The 18,800-nt window shown below is 49.2% G+C and overlaps 1 protein-coding gene across 1 annotated transcript in view; it reads left to right on the forward strand.

Annotated features, from left to right (window-relative positions):
• The window catches only part of RAB10 (RAB10, member RAS oncogene family), a 49,073-nt gene extending 31,095 nt beyond the window's left edge, over window positions 1-17,978 (forward strand). The window contains exons 2-6 of the mRNA XM_058021730.1: window positions 8-68; window positions 8,334-8,472; window positions 11,200-11,289; window positions 12,449-12,550; window positions 15,061-17,978. Coding sequence (XP_057877713.1) covers window positions 8-68; window positions 8,334-8,472; window positions 11,200-11,289; window positions 12,449-12,550; window positions 15,061-15,144 — 476 coding nt within the window. The 3' untranslated portion in view covers window positions 15,145-17,978. The remainder of the gene's footprint in view (window positions 1-7; window positions 69-8,333; window positions 8,473-11,199; window positions 11,290-12,448; window positions 12,551-15,060) is intronic.
• The last annotated feature ends 822 nt before the right edge of the window (window positions 17,979-18,800 follow it).

An 18,800-nucleotide genomic window follows, 5' to 3' on the forward strand; every position in this document is an offset into this window, starting at 1 on the left:
ATTTTAGGGATAGACTTCAAGATTAAAACTGTTGAACTACAAGGAAAGAAGATCAAGCTCCAGATCTGGTGAGTAACACAGAGCTGCCCTCAGCAGCAGGTGTTCCTGGGCAGAGTTTGCTCTTCTGGATTCCCGTCAGGGCTGCAGGTTTGCAGCTGTGCTCTGTGATTCCACAGGGCCAGCTCCACTCCATGTGTGTGTCTGCAGCAGTAGCAGTGCTTGTAACCACTGGCCTGGCTGCTCCCTGGGACAGGCAGCTGGCAAACCTCCTGTTTTAGGGGGGGAGAGCATCCTCACAGGCTGTGATTTAGTGGGAAGCGGTTTGAAACTGGAATTTTTAAATTAGGACTTGCCTCCAGTCTGTGACTATAAATTGACTCTCAGCCTTGCTTTGTGTCAGCAAGAAAATGCAACCCAGGGCTGCACTAGGGCTGGAATTTTCCACGCTCAGCTGTGGAGAGGCTCTCAGCTGGCAGCAGCACAGCTGCTCTGTGGGGATGTCTGACAAGAGGCAAAGGCTCAGCTCCTTCCTTTGAGCTGCTGTGCTTTGAAGCTGAGGCTTTGCAGCAGGTCAGCTCAGGAGAACCAATGGCTTTTCCTGGCCCATGGGGCTGGCTGGGCTCCCTGCTCACTCTGCATCCTCCCAGGGCTCTGAGCTGGGATTTGTCCCTTTTGTCCCACCCACAACAGCCCCATGGCTGCATAACCTGGGTGTCTGTACATGCAGAGGGGTGGATTCCAGTTCTGGGGGACACTGATCCTTCCAGTCATCCCAGAATAATCATCCCAGGATAATCATGAGTGATTTCCTTCCTAACCTGGCTTCTGGAGCCCTCCTGTCCTCAGCACCCTGAGGAAGTGTTAGAACTGGCAGAAAGTGGGTTTGGATGGGATATTGGGAATTAGGAATTGTGCCCTGGCAGGGTGGGCAGGCCCTGGCACAGGGTGCCCAGATCCCTGGCAGTGCCCAAGGCCAGGCTGGACATTGGGGTTGGACATTGCATAGGACAGGATGAGCTTTAAGGTCCTTTCCAACCCAAACCATTCCATAACCGTATGATTAAACTGAATAAGAAAATCATCATTAAATGTAAAAACAGAAAATATAGAAAAATGAGGATATTTATCTATAAAGAGTAAGATGTAATGAAACTGTTACAGATTGTGGGGTGTAGTGCCTTGGGGAAGTGGAGTTGGGTGAGCTGAGATTTACACAGTGGCAACTTTTAAATGTCATAAAATTGGGAAGTTGTGGCCTGAACCTGCTGCTTGTTTCTGCTGGGTTCAGATTGCACATTTGAAATGAAACTTGGGAAGCAGAAAATGAAACTCCTACAGAAAAAAAAATAATCAAGTGAAATCTCAGTGTTGTGTTTCCAACTTTTCCTGTGGCAGGAGTTTGCCCAGCAGTGGCTCAGTGTCTTTGTGCAGTGCATCTCTATTCCCCCACTGCTCCTGCCTTTGAGCTCACTCCACATTTGCAGGAGCTGTGCAACATTCCCAGAACATGCAAGGCAGCAGCTGAGTGAGCAGGGGATGGATTTAGGGGAACATTTCCTGTGTAAAGGCTGCTCTGGATCTGCAGGAGATTCCCATGGGGCCACCTCTGGAGTCCCTCTGGATGGCCCTGTCCTTTAGGTGTGACACCACACAGCAGAACAGCTCCTGGCTGTGGAAAAGGGCCTCTGACAGCCTCACTGACCTCTGAAATTATATTTAGGACTAAAGCAAGAACACAAAGGTCAGGCTGAATTAGAACCTGCCTGGGGTGAGCAGTAACTCAATACTCAGGAGCTGTTGAAGCCGGGGTGCAGCTCTGTAAGGAGCAGGCTGGATCAGAGTTCTGCTGCTGCTCCAGATGGAAATGTGCTGTGAGGAGCAGGGTGGGACACTGCCCTGGACTGCCCTTCCAAAGAAATGAGCTTATCCAGGGCAGACCCACCAGGATATCCAGGTTCTCCCACTGCATGTCAGGTTCTGGGTGGAAGCAGTCCAGGAGCTGAGGATCTCCTTGGCTGGGTCATTTTCCAGCTGGGAGAAAGGAATTCATACACATTTAGGAGTGGAAACACTTCCAAAGGCTGGGAGCTGGAGGGGTTTGCAGTGCTGAATGGCTAGAAGAATATTAACATTGTCAAGAGAAAGAATGAAGGAGCAGAGTGATGGATCCAGGAGAAGATGGTGCTGGCTTTGCTGAAGGACTTCAAAGGACAGGGCAGTGGAGCTAAACCTTGTGTTTAGTGTGATATCACAAATTCAGGAACTCAGAGTGGCTTTGAAATGGAAACCAAAAGGCTTTGGAGTTCCCAGAACTCATGATCATAATGGGGCCATTGAGAAATGAAATGGGATTTTCCTGGGCAGGAAGTGAGGGTGGCAGTCCCACAGAGCACAGGTTTGACCAGCACTGCTGGGGAGAAAAAGGGACTTTTTTAGGGAGAACAAATGGGAAAATGAGGGTTCTTCATGGTGTCAGAAAATCCTGGATATCCTGAGCAGGTAGGGAGGCTCTGGTAGAACTTGCTGCCTTTTTCCAGCACCAGAACATCAGTTCTGCCCTGAGGCTGGAAAGTGGCACATGGAAAACACCAGGAAACGAAGTTTTGCTGGGAAACTCCCCATGGGATGTAGGGGTAGCTGCAGGTGTCCATGAACAGGTTCACAAGGGATTTCACAAGAGCCTGGTCAGGTTTGGACTCTCAAATCCACAGAGAGGATCCTTGGTTCCAGAATTCCTTAACCACTGGGAAATGGAAGCTGGAAAACCTCTGGGCTGCCCAGGTGCTTGTCAGGAGGCACCAAAAGCAGAGCTGGCTTTGTCATCCAGGCAAAGCACAGCCTCAAAGGAATGGAACTAGCAGCTAAAAATCGAATTTTTTCTTTTTTTTCCCACTTAGCTGCTCTTCCAGCTCTCCTGTCTCTAATGGCATTTGTGTGTCAGCCTGTTTTCCTACAGTCTTCTGACTGATTCCAAATTTTAGGAACAGCTTTATGTCTTTAGTGTGCAGCTCCTCGCTGTGTGGATGACTCTAAAATAACATTTTTCTCTCAGTGCATCTCTGCTGGCAGCACTCTTACATGGCCAGAGAAGTGTCCTCAGGATCTTGGTTGATTCAGCAGTGAGCTGGTGTCAGGAATAAATCATCCTGAGTCCTCCCAGGTGTGGGAATTCTCTGGGATGTGCAGGTTCTTCTGTTTAGGGAGTGTGCTGGTGACCAGAGCTGCACACACCTCCCTTCCCCAGTGCCATCAGCCTCATTAATTTCTGCAATTAGCCCTAGAATGGCTAGGAGTTAATTCTGTTTGCTGAGGGCTTCTGAGACTCGAGGTGGAACATGTTTCTCTGTCATGGCAGTCCTATAAAACAATTGGAGAATTCTCTTGTTTTGGATTTCTCATTATGGATTTCTCATTATGGAGGTGTTCAGCCTGGAGAAAAGGAGATTCAGGGGTGACTTTATCACCCCCTACACCCCCTGAAAGGTGGCTGTGCTCAGCTGGGGCTGGGCTCTTTCTCCAGGCAGCACTGACACAACCAGAGGACACAGCCAAAGGGGAATTTAGGCTGGATATCAGGTAAAAGTTCTTTACAGAAAGGGTGATAAAGTTCTGGAGTTACTGGGATGTGGTGCAGTCCCCATCCCTGGGTGTGTTTAACAAAGCCTGGGTGTGGCACTGGGTTTGGTTGAGGTGGTGGGGCTGGATTGGACTTGATGATCTTGGAGGTCTCTTCCATCCTGGTCATTCTGGGAAATCTGAGAATTTGGGGAATTTGGGAGTTTTCAGGGACTGGGGAGGTGGTGGAGTCACCATCCTGGGTGTGTTTAACTGGGGTGCCAGGGTTTAATTGAGGTGTTGGGGATGGATTGGACTTGATGATCTTGGAGGTCTCTTCCAGCCTGGTGATTTTGTGATTCTGTGAATTTTTTCCTTGATGAATATTATTCAGAAAAGCTGAAATTTGCCAATCATGAAGTCTGACAGAGCACAGATCCCCAGGATCACTGAGGTGGGAAAATCCCTCCATGGCCATGGAGTCCAACTGTGCCCAATGCCCACCCTGTGCCCAGCGCAGGGCACTCAGTGCCACATCCAGGTGCCACCTGCAGGGATGGGCACTCCAAACCCCCTTTCCAAGGCCTGAGCACCCTTTCCATGGATCCAGCCTGCCCAGATTCCTGCCCTCCAGCACATCCTCCCATCCAGGGGCTGGCTGAGGGTGCCCTGAACGCCCTCCCAGCCCATCCATGAAGGTGTTGGGCAGCACTGAGCCAGCCCTGAGGCCCCTGGTGCCCCTGCCCAGCTGGGTGTGCCTCCATGCCCAGCTTTATCCAGCCAGGAGTGCTGAGCCAGGGACACTTTTCCCTTTAGGAAGGGAAATCCTCAGCCTGGTGTTCCACAGTCCCTCCAGTGCGACGCTGAGCTGCAAATGTAGCAACATTGAGACACTAATAAAATTCTTGGGATTACTTTGCTAGGAATTACTTGCTTTAATATGCTGAAGAGCTTCATTTTGAGCCACGTGGACTGGCAGGATGCTCACAAATCATCAGATCTAATCTCATCTTGCTGCAGCCATGTAAATCTTTCATCAATAAATCATAATGCATTTTAAGGTTTCTTTAGTCTCTGCCAGGTCAGCTGGAAAGCTGTCCCAGAAATTCCTTTCTCTCCAGGTTAAACCTCTAATATGATACAGCTTATGCATATTTTAATGTTGGCATGAGAATAATCCAAATAGATTTTTCACTTTCCTTGAGCATCTCCTTTCCCCAGTCCCACAGGACAGCCTCCTTTGTCTCCACAAAGCTGAGCACCCAAGCTCCCTCCCTTTCCAGCTCTGTCTCATTCTCCTTGGCTCTTTCAGTAATCCTTGCCCACATCCATGGGAGCTGGGAGAGTGAGCCAGTCTGTGCCCACAGCGAGGTTTGAACAAAGGGCTGGGGAGCCAGGGCAGCAAACATCCCCTGCAGTGTCTGCTGCAGTTTGCCCAGGGTGGGTCCAGCCCTCGTGGGCACCCACACAACCATAACTCATTTCCTTTTGCCTCAGCCAGCTCTAATCTCCAGCCATTAGGAGTTATCTCTGAATAATGAATGGAGAATCCATTAACCAGGGGAAAGGGCAGCTATAGCATTTATTAAAAAAAAAAATAAAAATGCAAACACTCCAGGTTCTTCACTTCTTCCCTCCCCAGCTTTCTTCTCTTCCATTAGCTGAGCTCCAGCTGCCAGAAAGAGCAGTGGAGGAGTTAACCAGGGAGTCAGCTGTAGGATGTGACAAGCAGTGAGTAGCAGCTCCGTGCTGCCTACTCCAAGTTGGTGTAAAAGCACTCAGAATTGTTCCTGTGACAGGAGGGAGAATCACAGATCCCAAAAATCTGGGGTTGGTGGGGTTGCTCAGGCTTCTCCAGCTTGGTAGGAGCCTGTGGGGCAGAATGTGGTGGCAAGTGGGTACAGAATGTGGGAAGAGAGAAAACAATGAGGGTGTGAGTGGAGATAATTTGCAGGAGTTTGTCCTGAGTGAAGGGAAGGATCCCTCTCTTTGGGATATGCTAGGAAAGCCATCAATTAAATAATTAAATTCCTCCAAATTACTTCATGGAATCCCAGAATGGTTTGGGTGGGAAGGGACCTTAAATCTCATCCCTGCCATGGCAGGGACACCTTCCCCTGTCCCAGGGTGTTCCCAATGTCCAGCCTGGCCTTGGGCACTGCCAGGGATCCAGGGGCAGCTGCTCTGGGCACCTGTGCCAGGGAACAACAATTCCTCATTCCCAATCTCCCCTCCAGCCCTGCCCTCTGGCAGTGGGAGCCATTCCCTGGCTCCTGTCCCTCCATCCTTGTCCCCAGTCCCTCTGCAGCTCTCCTGGAGCCCCTTCAGGCCCTGCCAGGGGCTCTGAGCTCTCCCTGGATCCTTCTCCCATCCAGGTGGGCACCCCCAGCTCTGCCAGCCCTGGAGCATCTCCATGTCCTCCATGTCCTTGTCACATGAACAGTGTCACTGAAACAGTGTGTAAATGAACAATGTCACTGAAACAATGTCTGTAAAGCTCCAGTCTCTGGGGTTTGTGGCCTCTGAAACACACTGCAGAACGTGCAGTATAATCTCTCACATTAATTCTCATTTTTTTCTCAATATTCAGCTCATTCCCACCTTCCTGCCATGCAGGTTTCTTTAAGCACATCTCATCCCAGTTTATTCTCAATATTCAGCTCATTCCCACCTTCCACATCTTATGCAAAGACCCCAGGAGGAGATGGGAATTCCAGGCTGTCACTGATGTTTCTGATCAGTTTTCAGCATATTGCTCTCACACCAACATTTAACAGCACAGAGTTTGATCACAAATGGCAGAATTTACATTTGCAGCATCAAGTTAAACAAAAAAAAAAAACGTTTTAAAGTTTTATCAGGCTGATCTGAGAACAGAATTCCTCTCAGGGTTAAGTGTGAGTCTCTAAAAATGTTGGGTTGTTGTCTGTGGATTCACCTTGCTCTATCTGTGACATGTGTGTTGTTACTGATAAGTAAAATATTATTTTAAAAAACACCTTATAAAATCAAGCCTTACTATTTCAGCTAAACGAACAACTAACCTTCAAAGTTCCTGTTAAAATAAAAATGATAAAAATAAAAATCAATTTACATAGCAATCTATTCTTATAAAAAAACAACTCACACCCACAAAAAAGAAAATTCTCCACATATAAAACACTTACTTCCCAAAGAACTAAAAATGTAAACTACCTAAAAAAAATTAATAAATAAAATAAATAAGTTTCAATAAATTACTAACATATTAAATTCAAACACAGTACCTTCTAGTATTCCTATAAATATAAACTATTAAAATAAAAATAAAATAAAGAAAAATTAAAATAAAGAAAAAAAATTAAAATTATATTACAACTATGTAAATAATTTTTAATTATATTAAAACTATGTAAATAAAAATATTTAACATTTACTAAAGCTATGTAAATAATTTTAAATTATATTAAAACTAAATACAAATTTTAAAAATGTATTTCAACTATGTAAAAAATTTTGACATTTATTAAAACTACGTAAATAAAAATTTTAAAAATTATATTAAAACCATGTAAATACTTTAAAATAATATTTAAATTATGGATATAAATGTTTTTAAAATTCTCAAAACTATGTAAATAACAATTTTAGAAATTAAAACTATAAATAAATTGTTTGAAATTTATTAAAACCACGTAAAGAAAAAAATTTAAAATTTATTAAAACTGTAAATAAAATTTAAAAGATTATATTAAAGCTATGTAAATAAAAAGTTTAAAATTACATTACAACTGTGTAAATAATTTTTTTAAATTATATTAAAACTATGAAATAATTTTTTAAAAATTTATTAGAACTATGTTAATAAAAATTTTAAAATTATTTTTAAAAATTACCTTAAACCTATGTAAATAAAAATGTTTAAAATTATAATAAAACTATGTAAATAAACATTTTATAAATTATATTAAAACTACGTTAAAAAATTGTAAAAAATTTTATTACAACTACATAAATAATTTTTTAAAATCATATTACAACTATGTAAATAAAAACTTATATTAAAAGTATGTAAATAAAAATTATAAATATTTATTAAAAGCATGTAAATAAAAATTTAAAAAATATTTTTTAAACATTATCTTTAAACTATGTAAATGTTTTTAAAATTATATTAAAAGAATGTAAATTTTTTAAAATTATATTAGAAGAATGTAAATTTTTTAAAATTATATTAGAACTGTAAATAAGAATTTTAAAAATTATATTGAAAAATGTAAATAAAATTTTTAAAAAATTATTAAACCATGTAAATAAAAATCTTAAAAATTATTTAAAATTATCTTAAAGCTATGTAAATTAAACTGTGTAAATAAAAATTATATTTTTTTATTACAACTGTGTAAATAAAAATTTTAAAATCTATAGTAAAACTAGATAAATAAAAATTTAAAATAATATTAAAACGATGTAAATAAAAATTTTTAAAATATAATAAAATTATTGATATATTTTATTGTATTAGAACTATGTAAATAAAATTTATAAAAATTGAAGCTATGTAAATTAAAATATTTTAAATTATATTAAAACAATGTAAATAACAATTTAAAAATTATTAAAAGTGTATAAATAGTTTAATTTATGAAAACCACGTAAATAAAAATTTTGAAAATTAATTTTTTAAAATAAAAACATTAAAAATTACAATGAAAAAATAAAACTATGAAAAACTAGAATTATTTTCCATAAAAGACGCGGCTTGTGGGTGTCGGTGCCGAGCTGTGGTGTCTCCGCAGGGACACGGCGGGGCAGGAGCGCTTCCACACCATCACCACCTCCTACTACCGGGGGGCCATGGGCATCATGCTGGTGTACGACATCACCAACGCCAAGAGCTTCGAGAACATCAGCAAGTGGCTCAGGAACATCGACGAGGTGGGTGCCACGCTGGGCCTGACGCTTAAACCTGAGCCAGGCACCCCAGACGTGAGCCAGGCATCCCCAAACCGGGGCCAGACATCTCCAAACGTGAGCCAGACACCCCAGATGTGAGCCAGGCATCCCCAAACCTGAGCCAGACACCCCAGATGTGAGCTAGACCTCCCAAACCTGAGCCACACATGAGCCAGACATCCCAAACCTGAGCCAGACACCCCAGATGTGAGCCAGGCATCCCCAAACCGGGGCCAGACACCCCAGATGTGAGCCAGGCATCCCCAAACCTGAGCCAGACACCAAAATGTGAGCCAGACACCCCTAAACCTGAGCCAGACACCCCAGATGTGAGCCAGGCACCCCAAACCAGGGCCAGACACCCAGATGTGAGCCAGGCATCCCCAAACCTGAGCCAGACACCCCAGATGTGAGCCAGGCATCCCCAAACCGGGGCCAGACATCCCAAACGTGAGCCAGACATCCCTAAACCTGAGCCAGACACCCCAGATGTGAGCCAGGCATCCCCAAACCTGAGCCACACATGAGCCAGACATCCCCAAACCTGAGCCAGACATCCCAAACGTGAGCCAGGCATCCCCAAACCTGAGCCAGACACCCCAAATGTGAGCCAGGCATCCCCAAACCTGAGCCAAACCTGAGCCAGACATCCCTAAACCTGAGCCAGACACCCAAATGTGAGCCAAGCATCCCCAAACCGGGGCCAGACGTCTCCAAACCTGAGCCAGATGTGAGCCAAACCTGAGCCAGACACCCCAAATGTGAGCCAGGCATCCCCAAACCTGAGCCAGCCATGAGCCAGACATCCCTAAACCTGAGCCAGACATCCCCAAACCTGAGCCAGACATCCCAAACCTGAGCCACCTATGAGCCAGACATCCCTAAACCTGAGCCAGACACCCCAGATGTGAGCGAGGCATCCCCAAACCGGGGCCAGACATCCCAAACGTGAGCCAGGCACCCCAGATGTGAGCGAGGCATCCCCAAACCGGGGCCAGACATCCCAAACGTGAGCCAGGCACCCCAGATGTGAGCGAGGCATCCCCAAACCGGGGCCAGACATCCCAAACCTGAGCCAGACACCCCAGACGTGAGCCAGGCATCCCCAAACCTGAGCCAAACATTGACAACTGAGCCAGACATCCCAAATGGGAGCCAGACATCCCAAATGGGAGCCAGACATGAGCCAAACCTGAGCCAGGCATCCCCAAACATGAGCCAAACATGAGCCAAACCTGAGCCAGACACGCCAAACTGGGGCCAGACATGAGCCAAACCTGAGCCAGACATCCCAAACCTGATCTCCTGTGTGTGGCGTTTTCAGGGTTCCCCATCGGAAGAGGAAAAAATGATGAATCTGACTCTATGTTCTTAGAGGGCTAATTTATTATTTAATGATATTATATTATATTGAAGAATGCTATACTAAACTATACTAAAGAATAGAGAAAGGATACTTACAGAAGGTTAAAAGATACTAATGAAAAACTCATGACTCTCTCCAGAGTCCTGACACAGCTGGCTGTGATTGGTCATTAAGTCAAAAAAACTCACATGAAAACGATAAAACAGTTTGTCCCTCACCCGTTGTCCCTCACCCGTGTTGTCCCTCACCCGTGTTGTCCCTCACCCCTGTTGTCCCTCAGCCCATGGATCCAGGCTGTCCTGGTCCCTCTGCAGAGCCCCCAGCAGCTCCACATCCCTGGGGCTGTTTCTGAGCTGAGCCAGGCTGGTGCCCTCCATGCCCTGAAGGTGTTGGGCAGCACTGAGCCAGCCCTGAGCCCCCTGGTGCCTGTGCCCAGCTGGATGTGCCTCCATGCCCAGCTTTATCCAGGCAGGATGCACCCATCCAAGGCAGGACCAGCCAGTTTGTCCAGGACAGTGCCACGGGAGAAGGTGCCAAAGGCTTCAGCAAAGCCCAGGCAGATGCACCCACAGCCTTTCCCTCCTCCATTAAGGTCACACTGTCACAAAAGGAGATCAGGGTGGTCAAGCAGGACCTGTCACAAAGCCAGACTGGCTGGGCCTGATCCCCTGCTTGTCCTGCACGTGCAGAGTGTGATCACAGCCCAGGTGATCTGCTCCAGGACCTTCCCCAGCTCCTGCAGTTCCTGGATCCTCCTTCAGTAATTCTTGGAGCCTGGCAGCACACTGGCCAACCTGCAGGTGGGCAGGACCTCCCCAGCTCCCCAGGACTGATGAGAAATGATCCATATTCCCTCTCCAGAGAGGCCTGTGCTGCAGGGAATGGATCTGGGCTGGATCTGGGATTCCTCATCCCTGCCAGGCTGGCACTGCATCCTCCTGCCCCACACCATGAGGGAACACCAACCCCTCCCCTCCTGTCCCTTTGGAGACCCTGCCCCACTCTGGTTTCTGCTTCCCTTCTCTCATTTCTCTCTTTGGGTCCTGCCCCTGTTTTCCTCCCCAATCCCTTTTTCTCCCCTGGCTCATCCCTCACATTGTGCAGAGACAAAGTGGAGAGGAAAAAACTATTAACCAGTGCTAGGAAGTCATTAGGAAGCTGGGGTTAATTAACAATTAATTGTTCCTCTGCCACTGCAGTGCATGGAGCTCCGTTGTGGGCAGCTGTAAAGGTGCCCAGATTGCAGGTGCAGGTGGTGGCCTGGCCACACCAAAGAGAAGCAGGTATTTAGGGTGTGAGGGGGACATGTGTGACCCTGTAACCCTGTCCCTGTGTCCTTCCAGCATGCCAACGAGGATGTGGAGAGGATGCTGTTAGGAAACAAGTGTGACATGGAAGATAAAAGAGTTGTCCCTAAAGCAAAAGGTGAACAGGTGAGTAGCAAACAAAAACTTCTTTATCCAAGTCAGCAAATCACTGCCAAGACTTCTGCCTGCGCCAGGGGGTTGGGATGCCCCAGTGGGGTGTGCCAGGGAATGAATGCAGGAGCTGATGGATGTGAATCCTGGGAATGTTTGCTCAGAAAGTGCCATGAATGGGGTGAGCTCAGCTGCAGTTTCTGCTTCTTTTGATAACTCAAAATTCCCAGACATCCCTGACGTTCCTCACAGTGTCACAGTGTGTGGTGTCTGTCCTCGTAGGCCCATACACACACTGGGGATTATTTAGTAGATTTTAATTGTTTTGAATTGTGACATTCTGAATCTTCTGAGCCACCTCACCTGGCTGGTGCTGCTGGTGCCAGTTGGAGGGGAGACACAGAATCCCTGAGGTTGGGAAAGAGCTCACAGACATTGAGTCCAACCTGTGCCCAATGCCCACCTTGTCCCCAGCCCAGAGCACTGAGTGCCACATCCAGGTGCCACCTGCAGGGATGGGCACTCCAAACCTCCCTGGGCAGCCCCTGCCAAGGCCTGAGCACCCTTTCCATGCAGAAATTCCTCCTGGTGTCCACCCTGAGCCTGCCCTGGCCCAGCCTGAGGCCATTTCCCCTTGTCCTGTCCCTGTTCCCTGGCTGTCCCCTCCTGTCAGGGACTTGTGCAGAGCCACAAGGTCCCCCCTGAGCCTCCTTTTCTCCAGGCTGAGCCCCTTCCCAGCTCCCTCAGCCCCTCCTGGGGCTCCATTCCCTTCCCAGCTCCCTCAGCCTCTCCTGGGGCTCCATTCCCTTCCCAGCTCCCTCAGCCTCTCCTGGGGCTCCATTCCCTTCCCAGCTCCCTCAGCCCCTCCTGGGGCTCCATTCCCTTCCCAGCTCCATTCTCTTCCCTGGACACGCTCCAGCCCCTCCAGGTCTGTCCTGTCAGGAGGGGCCCAGAGCTGCCCCCAGCACTGGAGGTGCCCCAGCAGTGCCAGCACAGGGGACGGGCACTGCCCTGGCCCTGCTGCCACCCCAGAGCTGGCACAGCCCAGTAGCACCCCTGGCTTCATGTCCAGCCCAGTATTCCCTCCTTTATAGAAGCTGCTGACCCCAAAGTGGTGGTGGCACCACTGGAACATGCTCAGCCTCTCTAACCTCCCTCTCTCTGTTTGCTGCAGATTGCCAGGGAGCACGGTATTAGGTTTTTTGAAACTAGTGCAAAAGCAAATATAAACATTGAGAAGGCATTCCTCACATTAGCAGAAGACATTCTTCGAAAGGTAGGTGCTCACAGCATTCCTTGGGAACAAATATCCTGAATTTCTAGCTCTCCTGTTGTGATCTTCACCTGTGTTGTTGCACTTTGACTTTGCTGTGCTGAGGCAAAGCAGTCCCTGAAGGAGCAGGGCTGAACTTCTGTAGCTTGTCTGATGTTTTGTTGTTGTAGGGGGCCTGCCTATAGGGAGTAACATCCATCAGAGCCAAGAACTGAAATTCCTGTTTGTTTGGGCCTTACACTCATGGTTGTTGTGCCTGTGCTGGAGTTAAATGTTCCCATTGGTGTGGAGAGAATTGTCCTTTCCTGTCTGTGTCTGTCAGTGCACTGACAGCCCATGGAGAGAATTCTCCTTTCCTGCCACTGTGTCTGTGTACTGACAGCTCATGGAGACAATTCTCCTTTCCTGCCACTGTGTCTGTGCACTGACAGCTCTTGAGGGGCTGTTGGGAGGAGTTCAGGTGTGGAGGGTGGGGCAGGAATGAGCTCTGCCACTCCCAGCTGTGGCGTTTCCTTGGGGGTTCCATTGCCCCACTTCATCTGGGGGTTGGCTCCTCTTCCTGTGTGGTGCAGTGAACCAATGAACCATGGAATCAATGAGACTGGAAAAGCTGAGAGCACCAAGTCAAATCATCCCCCAGCACTGCCAGAGCCACCACTGATCCATGTCCCCAAGTGCCACATCCACAGGGCTTTTAAATCCCTCCAGGGATGGCCAGCTTTCCCAGCAAGAAATTGTTCCCTGTATCCAATCTAAACCCTCCTGGCCCAGCCTGAGGCCATTTCCCCTTGTCCTGTCCCTGTTCCCTGGCTGTCCCCTCCTGTCAGGGACTTGTGCAGAGCCACAAGGTCCCTCCTGAGCCTCCTTTTCTCCAGGCTGAGCCCCTTCCCAGCTCCCTCAGCCTCTCCTGGGGCTCCATTCCCTTCCCAGCTCCCTCAGCCCCTCCTGGGGCTCCATTCCCTTCCCAGCTCCCTCAGCCCCTCCTGGGGCTCCATTCCCTTCCCAGCTCCCTCAGCCCCTCCTGGGGCTCCATTCCCTTCCCAGCTCCATTCCCTTCCCAGCTCCGTTCCCTTCCCTGGACACGCTCCAGCCCCTCCAGGTCTCTCCTGTCAGGAGGGACCCAGAGCTGCCCCCAGCACTGGAGATGCCCCAGCAGTGCCAGCACAGGGCATGGGCACTGCCCTGGCCCTGCTGCCACCCTGGGTTGTGTCCATGCCCTGTAGCAGCTCCCTGTGTGCCCAGAGCTGCTGTTTCTATGGCCCTGACCTCTGTCAGGAATTCAAAATCCATCAGCTTCCTGCAGGTGCCACTGAGGTGTTCCAGGACTGAGCTGGGCTGGATCCCTGTGTAACTCTGGGATCATTTCTGTGGGATGTACTCCCCTGGCCAAGGGCTCAGTGCACACAGAAACCATTTCTGGGACCATTTCTGTGGGATGTTCTCCCCTGGCCAAGGGCTCAGTGCACACAGAAACCATTTCTGGGACCATTTCTGTGGGATGTTCTCCCCTGGCCAAGGGCTCAGTGCACACACAGACCCCTGTGCTGGAACATTCCTGCCTAGGAGCAGCTCATGGGAACTCTGTGGAGCTCCAGACACATGGGTTGGCCAGCCCTGGCCCTTGTTGTTCCTGTTCCTCCACAAATGAACCCCATCCTGAGCCTGTCTCAGCCCTTCCTTCCTCCCTCCCTCTCCCGTGTGATAGTTCTGTGGATAATGTCACCCAGTTGTCACTGCAGTCCTCACTCATTTCTTAAACAGCTTCTGACAAGCTTTGTGTGATAAATGGGTTGAAAAACCCTGGCCTTTGGTGAGCAGGAGGTCAGACCGCAAACCATACCAACCTTTGGGCCTTAAATCTTCATTTTTGGCCTCTGTCATTATCCTGCGGGTTCTTTGGCAAGGCTGTGACAAAGACAGTTTAAAAAGGAATGTGGAGAGTGAGTTGTGGTGAGGGTTTGGGTTCCTTTCCAGCCAGCTGGAAGTAGATGTTGGTGTTGGATCAAACCCACTGGAGTGGGGTTTTGGCTTTGGTGTCACCAAGTTCTGTCCTGTGACAAGGAGGAGCTTGTGTGTCCTTCCTTGGGAGCTGCTGTCCCTGGAGCAGAGGCTGGGAACAAGCCCAGTTTATCCATAAAAACTCTGGGTTTTGGAGGTCATTAGTTCACATTATCTGAGTTCAGCTTGTGGTGTTTGCAGGCTGGGATTTCCTTACTTCCCCAAACCCAGCCTTGGCTCTAAAACAGTTCCAGCTGCCTTTGGGGTGGTCCCACTTCAAGCACTGGGTTTTTTCCCAGCTTTAGATTTATTTAAAACAAACCAAACAACAGAAAAAACCCTTAAATTGGTTTTGCACATTTGTGCTGGACTGGGGGGAGGATTCCTGCCTTTCTGAGGACTCTTTGTGCAGAGTTGATCTCAGTTCCCTCTCTGGTGATGCCAGCCCCCAGCTCTGGGTGTTTTCCTGGGGGATCTCCAGGGCCAGCTAACTGTGTTCACTTGTTTCCTTGCAGACCCCTGTAAAAGAGCCCAACAGTGAAAATGTAGATATCAGCAGTGGCAGTGGGGTGACGGGCTGGAAGAGCAAGTGCTGCTGAACCTTCTCCTCTCTCACCAATCGCCATCCACCGCCCCTTTTTTCTCGCTGCAAAACAAACCACTCTGCCCGTTTTTTAACCTGAAACCAATGGTTTTGTTCCTCATCTTAACGAGCTCCTGCCTCCCCTTGGTTTTCTGGCTAGGACAGCTTTGCCTACTCCAGTTTTCTCAACACATGTATAGGAAATTCATCTCCGTGACTTCATTTCCATGTCCCTGCTCAGCTCACCACTACGTTTGGGTTGTATTATAGTCCCGTCCCTCCTGCCATTAAACCCCAGAGCAATCATACTCAACTCTCTTCTGCAAATTGTATAAGAATAAAGGTTAGAATTAACAATTGATTTTGTACAACAGTGGAATTTTCTGTCATGGATCATGTGCTTGAGTCACCATATTCTCTAGATGCATCAGGCAAGAGCCAGGAAAAACTCATTTTCGCCTTGAGTCCGTGAGTGGGGTTTCTTTGTTCTGTGCCTTATGTGGAAAAAGGAACTTTTATTTTCACTTTCTTTTCTCTTTTCTGGTGGAAGCATGTGCAGGAGACATCCCATCCCCCCTGTGCCATTGAGTCCTGACCTCTGTAGTGGTTGCTTTCTGTAACGTTGGTGTCATGCATCGAGGACAAAGGGTGGTGCAAAACAAAAGCAAACTCCATGTAACCTGCTGTGTCTCCTCTTGCCAATCCCGCCGTTCCCAACTCTTCCTGCTGCCATTTTTTTTCTCTCACTTTGCCGCTCTTTCCTTTATTTCTTTTTCTTTTTTTTCTTTTTTTTCTTTCTTTTTTTTTTTTTTTTTTGCCTGCATGCTGCTTTGATTTGCATTTCTCCATGGTGTGATGTGTTAATGGAAAGGATGGCAACGCAGTGTGTTTGCCAAAAATTTAATACAAAGCACTGATTTAGCTTCCGAGGTAAAAATGTTGAGATTCCTACTAACCCCCCTAGGCCTGTCCGTCACTAGTGGTTCCCTCCTCCTCCTCCTCCTCCCGCGTAGCCCCGGCCTTTCCCCCCATATGGAAGAGTTATTTGCATGCACTAGTTTCTATGGAGGGTGATGTGGTTGTCTACTTTCTGTGTATGAATATAACATGGATCCCCAAACTGACAGCAGTTCATTAACACGAGCTCCCAGCTTCTGTCCCCGAGGGCTGCGGGGCCGGCCCGAGCCCGAGCGGAACTGGATGGAAAGAGAAGGAAAGGAAAGGAAACAAACCAGCCAGAGGGCAGTTTAATTTATTACCTCCCTGGAAACTTTCCACGTTCCAGTGTCCGCAGCGGCCGCGCCGGGCCAGCCCCGCTCCGGATCCCGGCGGGGCAGCTCCCTCGGGATGGAGCGGCGGCCTTTCCATCGCTCCTGCCGCTGGCACCGGCGCTGCTGGCCCTGTCCTGCCGCTCCTGCCGCTGGCACTGGCCCTGCTGGCCCTGCCCTGCCACTGTCACCGGCCCTGGGCACCGAGCGCTCGCCCTGCGCGGCCGCTGCCCCACGTGGATCGCCAGCGGTGAATCCCGGCGGTGAATCCCGGCGGTGAATCCCGGCGGTGAATCCCGGCGGTGAATCCCGGCGGTAAATCCCGGCGGTGAATCCCGGCGGTGAATCCCGGCGGTGAATCCCGGCTCCAAACCCGGCCCCGAGCCCGGTCCCAGTGGGGAGGACACTCGGCAGCCGCCCCGAGCCCCTGGGCCCCGCCTGTGCCTGGCTCCGGCCGCGGCCTTGGCACCGGCACTGGCACCGGCACTGGCTCCGCTCCGCCCTCGCCGCAGCCGCTAACGCTGAGTGAATTCTAATGAAATGACGGTGTTTTAACACGGAACTCCTGGTCCGGAGCGGCTCCTCACCGAGGTGTCCCCCCCTGTCCCTCTGTATTTGGCATTTTGTCCCCAACGTGTGTGTTAAACCCTTCCCAGGCGAGTGGCTGGTGAGCTCGGCTCAGTGTACAGAGTCCGGCCACTTCCGGCTAAATCTGCACTTTCTAACGTGATCAAAAAGGGAAAAAAAATGGCGAAATCTACATCAAGGGTGGTTTTTCTTTTTGTATAATCCTTGTTTTAAACGTGAGCTTTTTATTTGCTTGCAGGGGCTCGGCTCCCTGTGTGTGCCCCCTTTGTAGACGCTGTGCCCGCTGCAGGCACAGGAGGAGCCCAGGCCACTCGCTGGTGCCACTCGCTGCCAACGCCGCCCCCTCGTCCCTCCCTCCCTCCCTCCCCGTCAGTAAAACTGAGCTGTTTCTATCGGGTCTATTTCTGTTCCTGTCCAAGCTCCAGCTGCAGGGCCGGGAGGAGGGAGCAGCACGATGCTGAAACAGATAAAAAACCCTAAAATTAATAATAATATTATTAATAACGATGATGTCGGAGGAGTTTGCAGTAACTTGATGTCTGCTGGTATCTCAACTCCCTGCTCGTTCCAGACTAACTGCTTGTGAAACCTCTGCTTGGAACCCAGCCCAGCCCTGTGGAGTAGAGAAGGGCAGCGGGAGGTGTCAGCAGCCCCTCCGTGCCCCCGGAGGGAGCTCGGCGCTGCCCTTTGGTCACCAAAACAAAGAGTTAAACCATGAAATCGGTCCTGCTAAACCAAACCCGAGCTCGGCTCTGCCCCACGGCCGTGTCGCGCTTCGTGCCCTCGGACGGTGGAAATAAAACAGCGTCAAGGTCCTGGATTAATTCCCATGCCGACAATTTTTTACTTAATCTTTTAATATTTTTGCTACTCCACTCTGGCTTTTTATTTAAAACACATTCTTTTGTACCACTTACTGTATCAAATTGTATAAAAGATCACTGTCCCATTCTTGGTCGTACCAAGAGCAAATAAAAGCTTTTATAAACTTGCATTGGTGACTTCCTGGGCCCCTTGAATTCCCTTTGGCTCCGCTGGGAGTGAGCCCGGCCCTGGAGGAGGTGGGATGAGTCCCCCAGAATTTCAGGGCTGGTTTGCCTGGGGTGGAGCTGTTCCTGCTGCATTTCCCAGAGCTTCCCAGGGCAGGATGGTGGGAAGGGCTATGGGGGGTCTGAGGCTGCCCCATCCCCATGTGGAGCCCCCTTGGGGTGGGGAGACCAGCTTGGGGGTGTGAGGTCTGCTGTGGGGACCTGCTGGGGAGGGACTTTGGGTGTTTTTTGGGAAAAGTTTTTTGTTTTTCCACCCCATGTTCTGCACCGCCTGCCTTGGGTGGGAGTCAGGGGTGGCTGTTCCAGCTCTCCAGGAGCCCTCAGTGCTGTGCCACTGTCCTTCCCCAGCCTGTCCCCTGTGCCAGCCTCTGGGGACAGCAGAGACCAGTGAGGGACCATCGCAGGGACAGCAGAGGACCCATTGCTGCTGCTGCCCTCCCGCTGCCATGGTGTCCTTGTTCCGAGAGTGTCCCTGCTGCCATGGTGTCCCCATGCCATGGTGTCCCTGCTGCCATGGTGTCCATGTTCCTACAGTTTCCCTGTTCCTACAGTGTCCCCATGCCATGGTGTCCCTGCTGTCACTGTGTCCCCACTGCCACGGTGTCTCCACTGCCACGGTGTCCCTATTCCCACAATGTCCCCAATGCCACAGTGTCCCTGCTGCCATGGTGTCCCCATGCCATGGTGTCCCTGCTGCCATGGTGTCCCTGCTGTCACTGTGTCCCCACTGCCACGGTGCCACTGTTCCCACAGTGTCCCTGTTCCCA

This window comes from Melospiza georgiana, chromosome 3, assembly GCF_028018845.1.
Source record: "Melospiza georgiana isolate bMelGeo1 chromosome 3, bMelGeo1.pri, whole genome shotgun sequence".
Taxonomy (NCBI): domain Eukaryota; kingdom Metazoa; phylum Chordata; class Aves; order Passeriformes; family Passerellidae; genus Melospiza; species Melospiza georgiana.